This window comes from Rhinolophus sinicus, chromosome 14 (genome assembly GCF_057876585.1).
Source record: "Rhinolophus sinicus isolate RSI-liver-muscle chromosome 14, RSI-T2T, whole genome shotgun sequence".
NCBI lineage: Eukaryota > Metazoa > Chordata > Mammalia > Chiroptera > Rhinolophidae > Rhinolophus > Rhinolophus sinicus.
This window is the reverse complement of record NC_142514.1, coordinates 14531407-14542555: the sequence shown is the minus strand read 5'-3', so window position 1 is coordinate 14542555 and position 11149 is coordinate 14531407. Positions and strand designations below refer to the sequence as shown.

Genomic DNA, 11149 nt, shown 5'->3' with positions numbered 1-11149 from the left:
CCTTCCTGCGGTGGGTTTCAGGGCACAGAGGCATTCTTTTTTAATTCTCACAGCACCCTAGAAGTGGGCTGCCTACCATTTTACAGATGAGAAAACGGAGACGCAGAGACACAAAGCAATTCGTCCAAAGTCACCTAGGTAATGAGTGTTCAAGCCCCCAGGCCAGGAGGAGACCCCTTCCTTACCCCCAACCCCACCTCTACTCCTGGGTCCTGAGTCCAATTCTTCCCAGAGAAATGAGCTTATTTCTGTCTTTTCCCCAGTGACCACAAAGACTCAGTTCTGTCCTCAGAAATATTTGGAAAGTTTTATTTAAATGTTTTGTGTTTCCTTTTAACCAACACCAAAAAGAGAATTGTTTTCTTTTTTTGCCGTTCCAAACAGGAGAGTCGTTTCAGAGAGGAGCTGGCATGTGTGTTCGGAGCTGGGAAGCATCTGCCCTGCCAGGCTGCTCTTCCCAGCCCAGGCGACCCTGGGGTTGGACAGGCAGTCCCAGGAGCTGACTTCCTGGGAGCCCTGAGCGGCCTGGGAATGAGTGAGCGAGCAAACCCCTGTCCTGAGGAGAAGGATTTGGCCTCCCCTGCAGGTTGGGACATGAGCTACGGTGGGACCTGGTGGGTTCTAGATGGAAGGAGAGGGGAGTGGGAAGGTCAGACCTGGAATGTTCCATAGAAGCTCCAGAGCCTCCAGGTGTGGAGAAATCTGTTTGCTAGAAAAATAAGATGCTTTGAGAATGTCTGCAGTCTGTGCTCTCTGCCTGCCCAAGAGAAATCTACCCTATTGGCCGAAGGGGCATAGGGGTGGGGGCAGAGGCAGTAGGCCAGGAACTGGTCCGGCCCAAGTAGAGAATTCCAGAGGGAAGCGAGGTGGGCAGCAGACTTTGGTGTCCTGGGTCCCCTTTCTGGCAGCTGCAGAGGCTGTGGAGGCCCTCGCCTCCTTGCCCCATGAGGTGTGGGCTGCCAGGCGATACGCAGCGCTGGGAGAGGGAGGCTGGCCATCTGTCATGGGCTGGTGGGTGCTCAGGCCCTGGGCCCTCAGAACAGGATGCCCAGGGGAAGCAGGGCCAGCAGGAGCAGCAGGGGGCCTGGGGAGGGGCTGCCCGATGAGCTGGCTGAGGCACAGTGGTCGCGGTTGGCACCGATGCAGGCCGCATAAGCCATCACGTGAGGGATATAGTTCTGCTCGTGGACGCCATGCAGCAGGTGTGCCATGGGGCCCTTGGCAAACACAGCCACATCCTCCCCACCGTGGGTCTCGTGGCGCAGGGGCACGGCAGACTGTGCCTGGTAGTTGTTATGAGCTGTGGGCCAGAAGAAACATTTGCTGAGAGCCTACCAGGGGCCTGGCGCTCTACAGAAGCTTTGTCATGCCCCTTCCAGGCTGGTTCAAATGCCCCCATTTTATAGAAGAGAAAACTGAGGCTCAATGTAGGGAAGTCATTTTGCGTAAGGCCACAGGATTCGGGCCTGAATCTGTTCTGACACAGAAGCCTGCACTCTCAACCCCCAGAGGAGAAAATCAGCCTCATCTGGGCTATTTGGATTAGAAAAAGTCAACCGTGGAGAACCTCCTCCCATTGGCTGCACCAATAGACCCCCCAGGGGCCTCTGTGGACATCAAGAACCAATGAACATTCAACAATATGAATTGGATGAACACATTGGGAGGGCTCATACATTGGACTATTATACAGCCAGTAAAAATGACAGTGTAATATAGCAAGTACCTACATGTGCCAGGCTCCATGCTAAGCTCATCAGACCTAGTTAGTCTTTCAGACAACCTTGGGGGGTAGAACCCTTTGGTGGAGGAAACTGAAGCTGAGAAAGGCGAAGTTATGGTGCCCCAAGTCCCAGAGCTACGAAATTGTAGGAGGAGATTCAAATTGGGATTGTTCTGACTGAGTCCTGGCTATTCTGAGATCCCTGGCCCTTGACCACAAGCCTACATTGTGTTCTCAGGCCCATCCCCGAGGGGTGCCCTGTCCCCTCCCAGCCCTGGGGCTTGGCGGTCTTACCGTAGTCCACCATGGAGACATTCTCTCGCTCGCCGCCCACCACCTTGTAGCCAGGCCCATTGCCGTACAGGATGGAAGTGAAAGGCTTCTTGTCTGTGTCGCTTACCATGGGGGCGAGACCTGCACAGGAAGGCGTTGATCCAGGGGTCACATTGGAGCATCAGAGTATACAGTCCCTTTGAAGGGCCCCAGCCCACCTCTATGAACCCACCTTCTAAACCTGATTTACTTCCAACCTACCAACCATCCTCCTCAGTTTTCCCTGTGCCCACATCCCTTCCATCTGTCAGTCCATCCATCCATCCATCCATCCATCCATCCATCCATCCATCCATCCTCTCTCATTCTTCTATCCATCCATTGTCCAGGTAGCTGCCCATCCACTCCTGCACTCACCTCACTCTGTCCCTTCATCCTGCATCCCCCACCAGTCAGTACATTTTCCTCCCTACCCACTTCTCATTGAGTCCCATCCGTGCTGGGCACTGACCTTGCTGGCTCTCCCACCCCATTCCTGCTCCCCGATGGGCAGACAGACCCTCGGGATGCCCAGTGCCCACTCCAATGGAGGCCCACCTACCAAAGATGGAGTTGCCACGGGGGGTGTACCCGCCAAAAGTGAAGACATGGGAGTGGTCAGCAGTGACCACGGTTATGGTGTCTTCCAAGGAGGTCATGGTGCCTGCGTGCCCGATGGCCTGGTCCATCTCCACAGCCTCATGCAGCGCCTGCTTGGCCTTGCCTTCATGGTGCCCGTGGTCAATCCTGCCTCCTTGGGACACCAAGGCAAAGGCCTCAGGTGAGGGGGAGGGAAGGAGTTTGGCAGCCCCGAGCCCGCCACACTGCTGCTGGCTTCCCCTTTCTTTGATGGGGAGCTACCGCGTGCCAGGTACCTACCACACCAGGCTTTTACACAGCCATTCAGCCTTTACAGCAGCTCAGAGAGGGCGAGTTGCTGGGCCAAAGGCTCGTGCATGGAGCATGCAAAGCCAGGATTTAAAGCACATCCACCTGACTGAAAAGCTTGCTCTGCTTCCACCACCCCAAGCTGCTCGTAGGTCCTTGGAGAGGCAGGGAGGGAACCGACATGCCTGAGTGCCCACTAGTGCTAGCCATGACAAGCTGATGTCTTGTTTCCCCTTCACAACAGTCCTGGGCAGAGACGGATACAATCAGCCCCACGTCCAGATGGAGCAAGTGAAGCTGAAACTGGGCAACTAACGTGCCCAAGGTGGAATTTGCTGGGATTTGAATTCAGGTGTGACTCACTCTAAAGCCCTATTTTTACATCTCCACTTTGAATAGTCCACTCTGGGTGTAAAGCACAGTCTGAAAGGGTGGTGAAAGTCCCCAGGGCCTGGGCAGGGCCCACGGCAGGCTTCCAGAAAGGCCTGTGGAAGCTGCATCCCATGCCGCCTCCTGCAGGTGAGCACAAGGGGCTTGGCTTGGAGCCTGGCTTAAAGGTTATAGTTACGGGCTGTGTGACCTGAGGGAAAGCCTCCTGCCTCTGACAAAAAGGTGCTACCTCAGTGGACACTTCCAACTCTGAGGGTCCCAAGCCTGGGCGCCTGGCTGCCCTCCCTTCCCACGAGCCTGAGCCTCACCACTCTGGCCTGGCAAGCTGGCAGGGTGGGTCCTTCCTTTGTTGTGGCTCTGGGAGCAGCTGGCCTGGCGGGCCAGTCCTGGCCCTGCTCACAAAGAGAACGGCTCCCCGGGGAGTCGGTGCTCACCACTGCTGGTTCCTGGCTGGTTCCTCGGCGTCAGAGGCCTGTTCGGGGCCAGGCCGAGACCGAGACCGCCGTGCTTGAATGGGAACCCCGGGGTTTGGCAAGAAAGCAGTCAAGCCGGGCTGGCGGCCACTGGCCTCTGGAGGGCTGAGGGGCCTGAGTGTGTATGGACGTGTGGTGAGAGTATGTGTACAGATGTGTGTGTACATGCAGAACATGGAAGACAATGGCTGTTAGAACTTTGGGAGATTCTGGGAACTTTATCACGCTTCAAACCTCCTATTGTTATTAACTGAGCTGTTGTATAATCATACTAATGGTATTAATAGAAACACTGAGGATGTATTGTCTGCCGAGTCCTGTTCCGAGTACTTTATGCCTCTGAACACAATGGATGCTAATAACCCTTCTCTGAGAGGGGGACTATTTGGGGCCTCGTTTGACAGAAATGTACAGGTAGAGGCTGCACAGCCAGTGGATGGCAGCTTGAGGACAAGAGCCCGAGAATCAGATTCCAGGGCCTCACAACAGTCCTGGGAAACCCCATGAATGTCAGCATATAGCACTGTTGATTCCCGAAGGGTCTGGCTCTCCCAATCTGGGGGACTCCAGGATATCTCAGGCCCTCCCGCAGACCTTCTCTCAGAGATAGGACTCATGAAGCTGACCTTGGCCCCACACAGCCCTAGTAAGAACAGGTGTCTGCCATCCAGCTGCAAGGGCTCCCACAGACCGATGGGCATGTGTAGAGGAGGGTCCTAGGACCCACCAGGCAGCTATTTAGAGTGCAGATGTCTACTGGGGACTGCTGACTTGTTTTTCGGGAGGAGTGAAGCTGAGGGGGCTTCATGCCCCTTGGGAACCAGACCTCAGGGAGAAACTCCCAGAAGGAAGAAGCCTGCCTCCTCTTTCAGGAAGCCTTCCTGGACCAGTAAGCCTGGTGTGCCATCTTCATGCTCAAAGAAGAACATCTTGTTGGGCTGGGATCTTAGCACCATCCACTTCTCCCCCAATCCGCCCCAAAGGAATTTCCCCTGGCATCCCCAAGCTGGACAGTTCTCTCGGAGAGCTGGGTCTCCCTGTCTCCTGACCCCAGGGCTGTTACCCAGAAGCTCCCAGGGAAGTGACCCCATAGCCAGTCCTGGGGTCTTACCTTCCACCAGCAAGAAGAAGCCTTTGGGGTTTTTGCTCAGGATCTTGATGGCCACGTCCACCATTTCGGAGAGTGAAGGGTCAGTCACGTTGTTCCTGTTCAGCTCGTACTGCATGTCCCCCGGCTCAAAGAGACCTGGGGAAGATGAGGATGGGGAGCGCTCACGACCCTGCGAGAAGGACCCCAAGGAACCTGCAGTGTCTCAGGTGCCCCCCACACACAACTTGGGGGCACAGTGGGGGGAAGGAAGCTCCTCTGGATGGCTCTTGCCACGTGTGCCAGGTGCTTTGGGAGCGCTGCCTCTTTTCATCCTTATAGCCACACCATGGAGAGGGGTCCCAGAGGAGACTGAGGCTCAGGGGGTCAGGACTTGCTCTTTGCAGCTGCTAAGTGGGAGTTCTGGGATTTGAGTTCATCAGCCTCCCCTAAGCTTGAAGGGCCCAGGACATAGCACCATGGCCCACAGGCAGAGGAGTGTCTTGGACTCGACAAGGTAGCTTGGAAGTGTGTTTACATGTCATTTCCAGGTCAGGATATGACCTGTGCAGTGAAAGAGCAGAAGATTTAGGGTCACTGTCCCTTCTATTCACCAAGTTCGGTTTTCTCACTTGTGAAATAAGGAGAGGGATCCATTCCTTGCCCATGCCTTAAGATTCCACGTATACCACGTGGGTATTTTTGGTCACGGCCATCGTTCCAGATCACTGGGGCTGCCATGAGTGTGTGTGCAGCCAAACAAGAACGCCAATGAACAGAGTGCTCATGCTGTGCCGCGTGCCACTCTAAGTCCTTTGGAAACAGGTAGGTGCCTCCAAGATGGCGCCCCATAAGCCATGCTGCTTGGAATTCATGCCCTTGTGTGTGTCTCCTCCCACGCTGGCCTGTGTATCCAATAGGATACTGCAGAAATCCAGGCCAGGGCATAAGACACTGCAGTTTCTGCCTTGCACACTCTTGGATTTCTGGGGGGAAGCCAGCAACCATGTTGTGAGGACACTCAAGCAGCTCTACGGAGAGACCCATGTGGCAAGGAACTGAGGCCTGCTATCAACAGCCTGCACCCACTTATTAGCCATCTAAGTGAGCCATCTTGGAAACGCCAGCCCTAGTCAAGCCTCTAGATAACTACGACCTCATGAGAGACCGAGCTAAGCTGCTCCCAAATTCCTGACCCAAAGAAAGTGTGGGAAATAATAAAGGTTTACTCTTCTTTTAAATTTTTAAGTTTTGGGATAATTTGTGATTATCCACACAATGTATTAGCTCATTTAATCCTCATGACAATCCTTAGGTAGGCCCTGTCATCGTGTCCATTTTATAGAAGAGTCATTATTCCTACTTTATAAAAGAGGAAAAGTAAGGCACAGAGAGGAGAAATCACTTGCCCAAGATTGCACAGCTCACAGGTGGCACGAGCTGGACTTGAACCCAGCACTCTGGCTCTAAGATGCACGTGTGGAACTGTCATGCTCCCTGGGTGCACGCACAGCTCTATACAGCCTGTGTGTGGTATGGGGTCTGTGCCACGTGACTCAGGTAAGCAAACGCTGTGTGTATATCTGGGGGATCCTCCAGACGCCCAGCTCTGAGCCCATAGTCTCTAATGACACACCTAGCACTTGGGAGCTGAGCTTCTTGGGAAATGTTTGCAGGAGATTTTTGCCACCACTTGCTGGGCACAACAGCCAATGGGAAAGAAGACCCAGATGTCTGCATGGTGGTGCTCAGGTCTCATTCCACCCAGCCTAGAGTTGCCCTTGGGCCCCCCGCCACCTGCCTGCTCCCCACTCCCTGGGGAGGAGGGGCAACCCCCAGTCAAGACCAGCAGAGACAACCTGGCTGGCTTCTTCCCTGGCCACACAGCAGGGTGGGCTCTAGGTCCCCCTGCTCTGCGGCCTGAGATCTGCGTAAGTCCAGTTCCAGCCAGGGCTCAGACTCGCCTGGGCATGCCTCCGGTGCTTCCCGTTTCTGAGCTTCAGTTTCCCTGTGTGCTCAGTGGGGCTATTCACCCTGCACAGCCAGCAAGTTTCAGGCTGAAACCCTATGAACCAGAACCCCTTCTTCCCCCCTCCCAGGTCCTGGAGCCCGAGGGCAAAGGTCCCTAAGTAGGGGGACAGGCTGGGGGCTAGCCCCCAGGTGCTGGATCACACAGCCCTGGCCCCAGGGCACCCAGCCAGGCATCCTCCACTCCAAGGTCCTGACCCCCTTACCTAAGAGGTAGTCCACGGTGTTGGGGTCGAGGGCCAGGAGTTCGGTGCGGTTCCAGACGTAGTGAGAGTGCTAGGGGCAAAAAAGGGGCAGGCGCAGGTCACACGCGGCCTTGAGTGCTCACTGCGAGGTCTGGGCTGTGTGTTCTGGGGGCCGTGGAGAGCCAGGGAGGAAGAGAAGCCCTAGCTCTGTCCTGGAGACCCCATATAATGGGGCAATAAAGGAAGGGCTGCCCTCCCAGGGCATAGAGGCCACAGGAAGAGGCTGGTTGGCATGCCTGGAGATGGCACCATTCAGGGCCTGGACTGGGGGTCCTGGCACAGCCAGGAATCAGCTGCATGTCCTCAGGGGTCCCTTGCCTTCTCTGGGCAATGGCAATTAGGATCAGTGGTTTTCAACCTTAGGGGCTGTTGTAGGAAGGAGGGTTGGGAAGGCTAAGAAAGTGGGGCTCTGTTCCCCCACTCCCACCCCCTCCTTTGCTTCCCTGAGGTGTGTTATCTCATTTAATCCTCACATCAATCCTACAAAGTAGGTATTATTATTCACATTTGATAGATGAGGACACCGACATATACAGATGATATAGCTATTCAGTGGTAAAGGTAAGACTCTTTCGAACCTACTCTTAAGGCATGATTTTCAAGGAATGGATAGCCTATCTGGGACCTCACAGGGATACCTTGTCCAGTCCGCTGCTACGGGCCCTCTCCCTCCCTCTTGGCATCTAGACTGAGCTCCAGGGTAAGCACCCTCATGGGCAAAAAAGATTAAGCTCTGGCCCCATGTTCCAGGTAGAGAAACTGAGCCTGCGAGGGGTGCTGTCTCTCTGGCTTGGGTGGGGAGGGGCTCTGGCCCAGCCTGAGCTGACTCAGAAGGAATAAAGGTTCCAAGCAGCTCAGTCCCCCCCCACAAACCCTGTGGGGGCCGTTCCCCAGCCCCTGCCCCCACCTCACTCTTGGCCCAGCCCCATCCCACAAGCCCTCCCCCAGGGCCAGTCCTGGAACCCTCAGAAACCCAACTCCAGAGTGACATCAAAGTGGCTGCCAGGCTGCTCCCCACTGTCTTCAGCCCCAACCACAGTCATTTCCAGACCCCAGCTGCCCCAGGCCCAGCGGCCAGCAGCACAGATTTAAAAGGCCCGAGATGCCCCGGGAGCCAGAGTTTGGGTCCTTCCCACGCTCCAGCCTCCCCTCCCCAGCACGTGTCCCCACCATGGCCAAAACCAACTCATTGTAGAGGGGTTCTGCCTCACGCTCTGCTACCTCTGCCTGCAAGATCCCCCCAGTACTGCCTCCTCTACTCTCCCCCGCCCCCCCGTCAGGCCTTCTTAGCCCCTCCCTGTGGTCTGTCCTCTCTGGGTTCCCACAGGTCCTGGGCACCCCGCCATCCAAGTGCACAGTGTTGCATGTTTCTTTGACCATTCAATTCATCCTTTGGACCTCATGACCATCCAGGGACCCTGCACACAGTAGGGGCTCAGGTGGACAGAATGTCATGCAGGCTGTTCCTTGGCTCACCCTCCTCCTTACTGCCTGGCCCTTTCCGTTGCCCTCCCCTAAAGGAAGGAATTGACTGATCACCTACTATGTGCTATTCATGTATCTGCTAGACCATTTGAGCCCTTTAAGGTAAGAATTATGACCCCAGTTTAGAGGAGAAAACAGATTCAGAGGGGGCTCACCAGCGCCACCCCCACTGCAGGCCACCCTGCAGCCATCTGGCCCCTGAACGGGCTACCTTGTGTCTCGGTTTGAAGCTCTTCCAGATGTCAATGAGGTTCAGGCCATCCAGCCTTGTGCCCCGGGCCTTCTCGTCCATGTCATATTCCACGTCGGTTCTATTCTTGGGGAACATGTACTTCCGGCCGCCCCCCATGATCACCTTTTAAAGGGGACAAGAGCCAGCAGTAAGTACCCTGTGGTTCCAAGCCATCCTGAAGCCCCATGGTGCCCACCTGGGGAAGGTGTGGATGCTTCTCTAGCCTGACAAGTCCTGAGTTCGGTCCACCCTGCCCTCCCAGAACTTCCATTTTTCCAGCTTGGAGAGATGACATCATGAGTCTCCCGGGACTGTGGTTGGGCTTCTGGGTGAAATACTGGAGCTACTGATAACCTCCCTTACCTGTCTTTCTAGAAGCCTGACACATAACTCCCGCTTGTGGAAAAATAATACCTTCTATAGAGCGCTGTGCGTCAGGCGTCAAGCATTTCAGACACATTATCTTAATCAACTTTACACCAAGGCCACAGGGAGCCCGTGTCCCTGTCTTCCAAACAAAGAAATGGATGCAGAAATGTGATTTCTTTCCCCCAAGGCCCCACAACCAGTAAGGGGCAGAGCCAGGATTCGAACTCTGGCCCTGCTGTGTCTGCAGAGCCAAGGATGAAGCCTCCAAGAGCCTCCTCTGCCCACAACGAGAGGCAGAGTGACTGCAGGCCAGAGGCCTCCGCCAGGGAGGTCTTGGGGCATCCCAGCTGGGAGCCTGGGCAGACAGCAGGCCAGGGCTCACGTCTGTGTGTCACCGCCAGGCTAATTTTACCCACCGCGCTGCCTGCGCGGGCGGAGGGACGCGGGACTGTTTGTTTTCCTTGGGAGTCCATGTTTGAAGTCCTGACTATTTTTAAAACGCGGCCAAGAGCATAACAGCTGCCGCCCACAGTTACCACCACACCGGTGTCCTCCTGTCACCACAGGCGTCAGCCCAGGCCACCGCCCCTGGCTGACACCTTGGGAGAGCAGAGCCCAGCTGTGGTGGGACCCGGGTCCACTGTCCCCGGGCCCGGCATTTCAAGGCCCCCTTCTCTACCTTCCACTCCATTTTCCTCCTGGGAAGCCAGGTTCTGGGGAGAGTCCAGGCTGGTAGTCGAGGTGGGGAAGGCGCCCCAGGACCAGCCTGGATCGTGGGGAACTGGAGAGGACATGGCTTTGAATCCTGACTCTATGCCTTCTTGACCAAGGGCCTGTCACTTATCCTCTCTGAGCCTCAGTTTCCTTACCTATAAAATGGAAAGAACACCCAGCCACAGGACTGGCACAAGAAGAAATGTAGTTGTGCAGTGCGGTGCTGGCACCCGCCATGGAGGGTGCTCTCACTGGCACGAGGAGCTGGAAATCAAAGTGTTTCCATGAGGGCAAGTTCCTCACTGCCAGCTCCAGCCAGGAGCTCTGGGGGAGGGGCAGGCCGTGAGAGGGCGGAGGAGAAGGGGCCCCGGGTCACTGGCCCCTCGCCCCCCTACACTGTTCCCACAGAACCTGACCCCTTGGCATTTTCAGAGTGGAAATGAAGCCCCCAATCTTCTTGCCTGGAGCCTCCTCATTTCCAGCCCCAGCAGAGACTTCACACGGGCTCATTAAACTCCCAAATAACAGACTTGCTGTTTGGCTTTGGGGTTTGGGTTTGTGTCTTTCTTTCTTTCTGTCTTTTATTTATTTATTTTTTTGTTTTTTTAGCAAAAGATATTTATTTTCAGGGCGGACACCAGGATTTTTGTTTCACGTACAGTCTGGGGGCCGGGGGCTTTAGGATGGTGGTGCTACAGGGCAGATGGGAGAGACAAGGACGAGGAGAAAGTCAAGGGAGCAGAGGCAGGGCTCACCCGGGCCCCACCTCCTCGTTTGCACCCTCACTCATCCCCTAGTGGTCCCTGAGGATGCCCCCAGCCCACCCCACCCCTCACTCCCACTAGAGAAATCTTCCCTTAAGCTCCTGCCCTTCTCTCAGGCTGTTCCTGCCAAATCTCTCTGAAGAGCAGTCCCATAATTATACCCTGTGCTTGTACAACAAATGTTCTCACATCCATGACCTCATCTCGGCCTCCAGTGGCCCTGCGAGGGGGCAGGCGGGGCACTCTGTTCTTGTACAGGTGGGGAAACTGAGGCTCAAGGAGGCAAAGCGACTTGTTGCAGGACACGAGTCAAGTGGAAGCAAAGTCAGGACGGTGGCTTTGCCTCCAATACACGCTGACTAGGAGTGGTCAACAGGGCTGTTTGTCCTGAAAGGGAGGTCCAGTCCACTGCTTGGAAAAGGGAAGTCAGGATTGGTAG

At 55.5% G+C, this 11149-nt stretch overlaps 1 protein-coding gene across 3 annotated transcripts in view; it reads right to left on the bottom strand.

The window, feature by feature from the left end:
- Positions 1 to 288: 288 nt before the first annotated feature.
- The window catches only part of ALPL (alkaline phosphatase, biomineralization associated), a 54554-nt gene continuing 43693 nt past the window's right edge, over positions 289 to 11149 (bottom strand). For all 3 annotated transcript variants that reach the window (XM_088790410.1, XM_088790409.1, XM_088790411.1), the window contains 6 exons: positions 8843 to 8986; positions 7108 to 7177; positions 4898 to 5032; positions 2598 to 2789; positions 2018 to 2137; positions 289 to 1300 (listed from right to left, as the gene is read on the bottom strand). In XM_088790410.1, coding sequence (XP_088646536.1) covers positions 1035 to 1300; positions 2018 to 2137; positions 2598 to 2789; positions 4898 to 5032; positions 7108 to 7177; positions 8843 to 8986 — 927 coding nt within the window. In that variant the 3' untranslated portion in view covers positions 289 to 1034. The remainder of the gene's footprint in view (positions 1301 to 2017; positions 2138 to 2597; positions 2790 to 4897; positions 5033 to 7107; positions 7178 to 8842; positions 8987 to 11149) is intronic.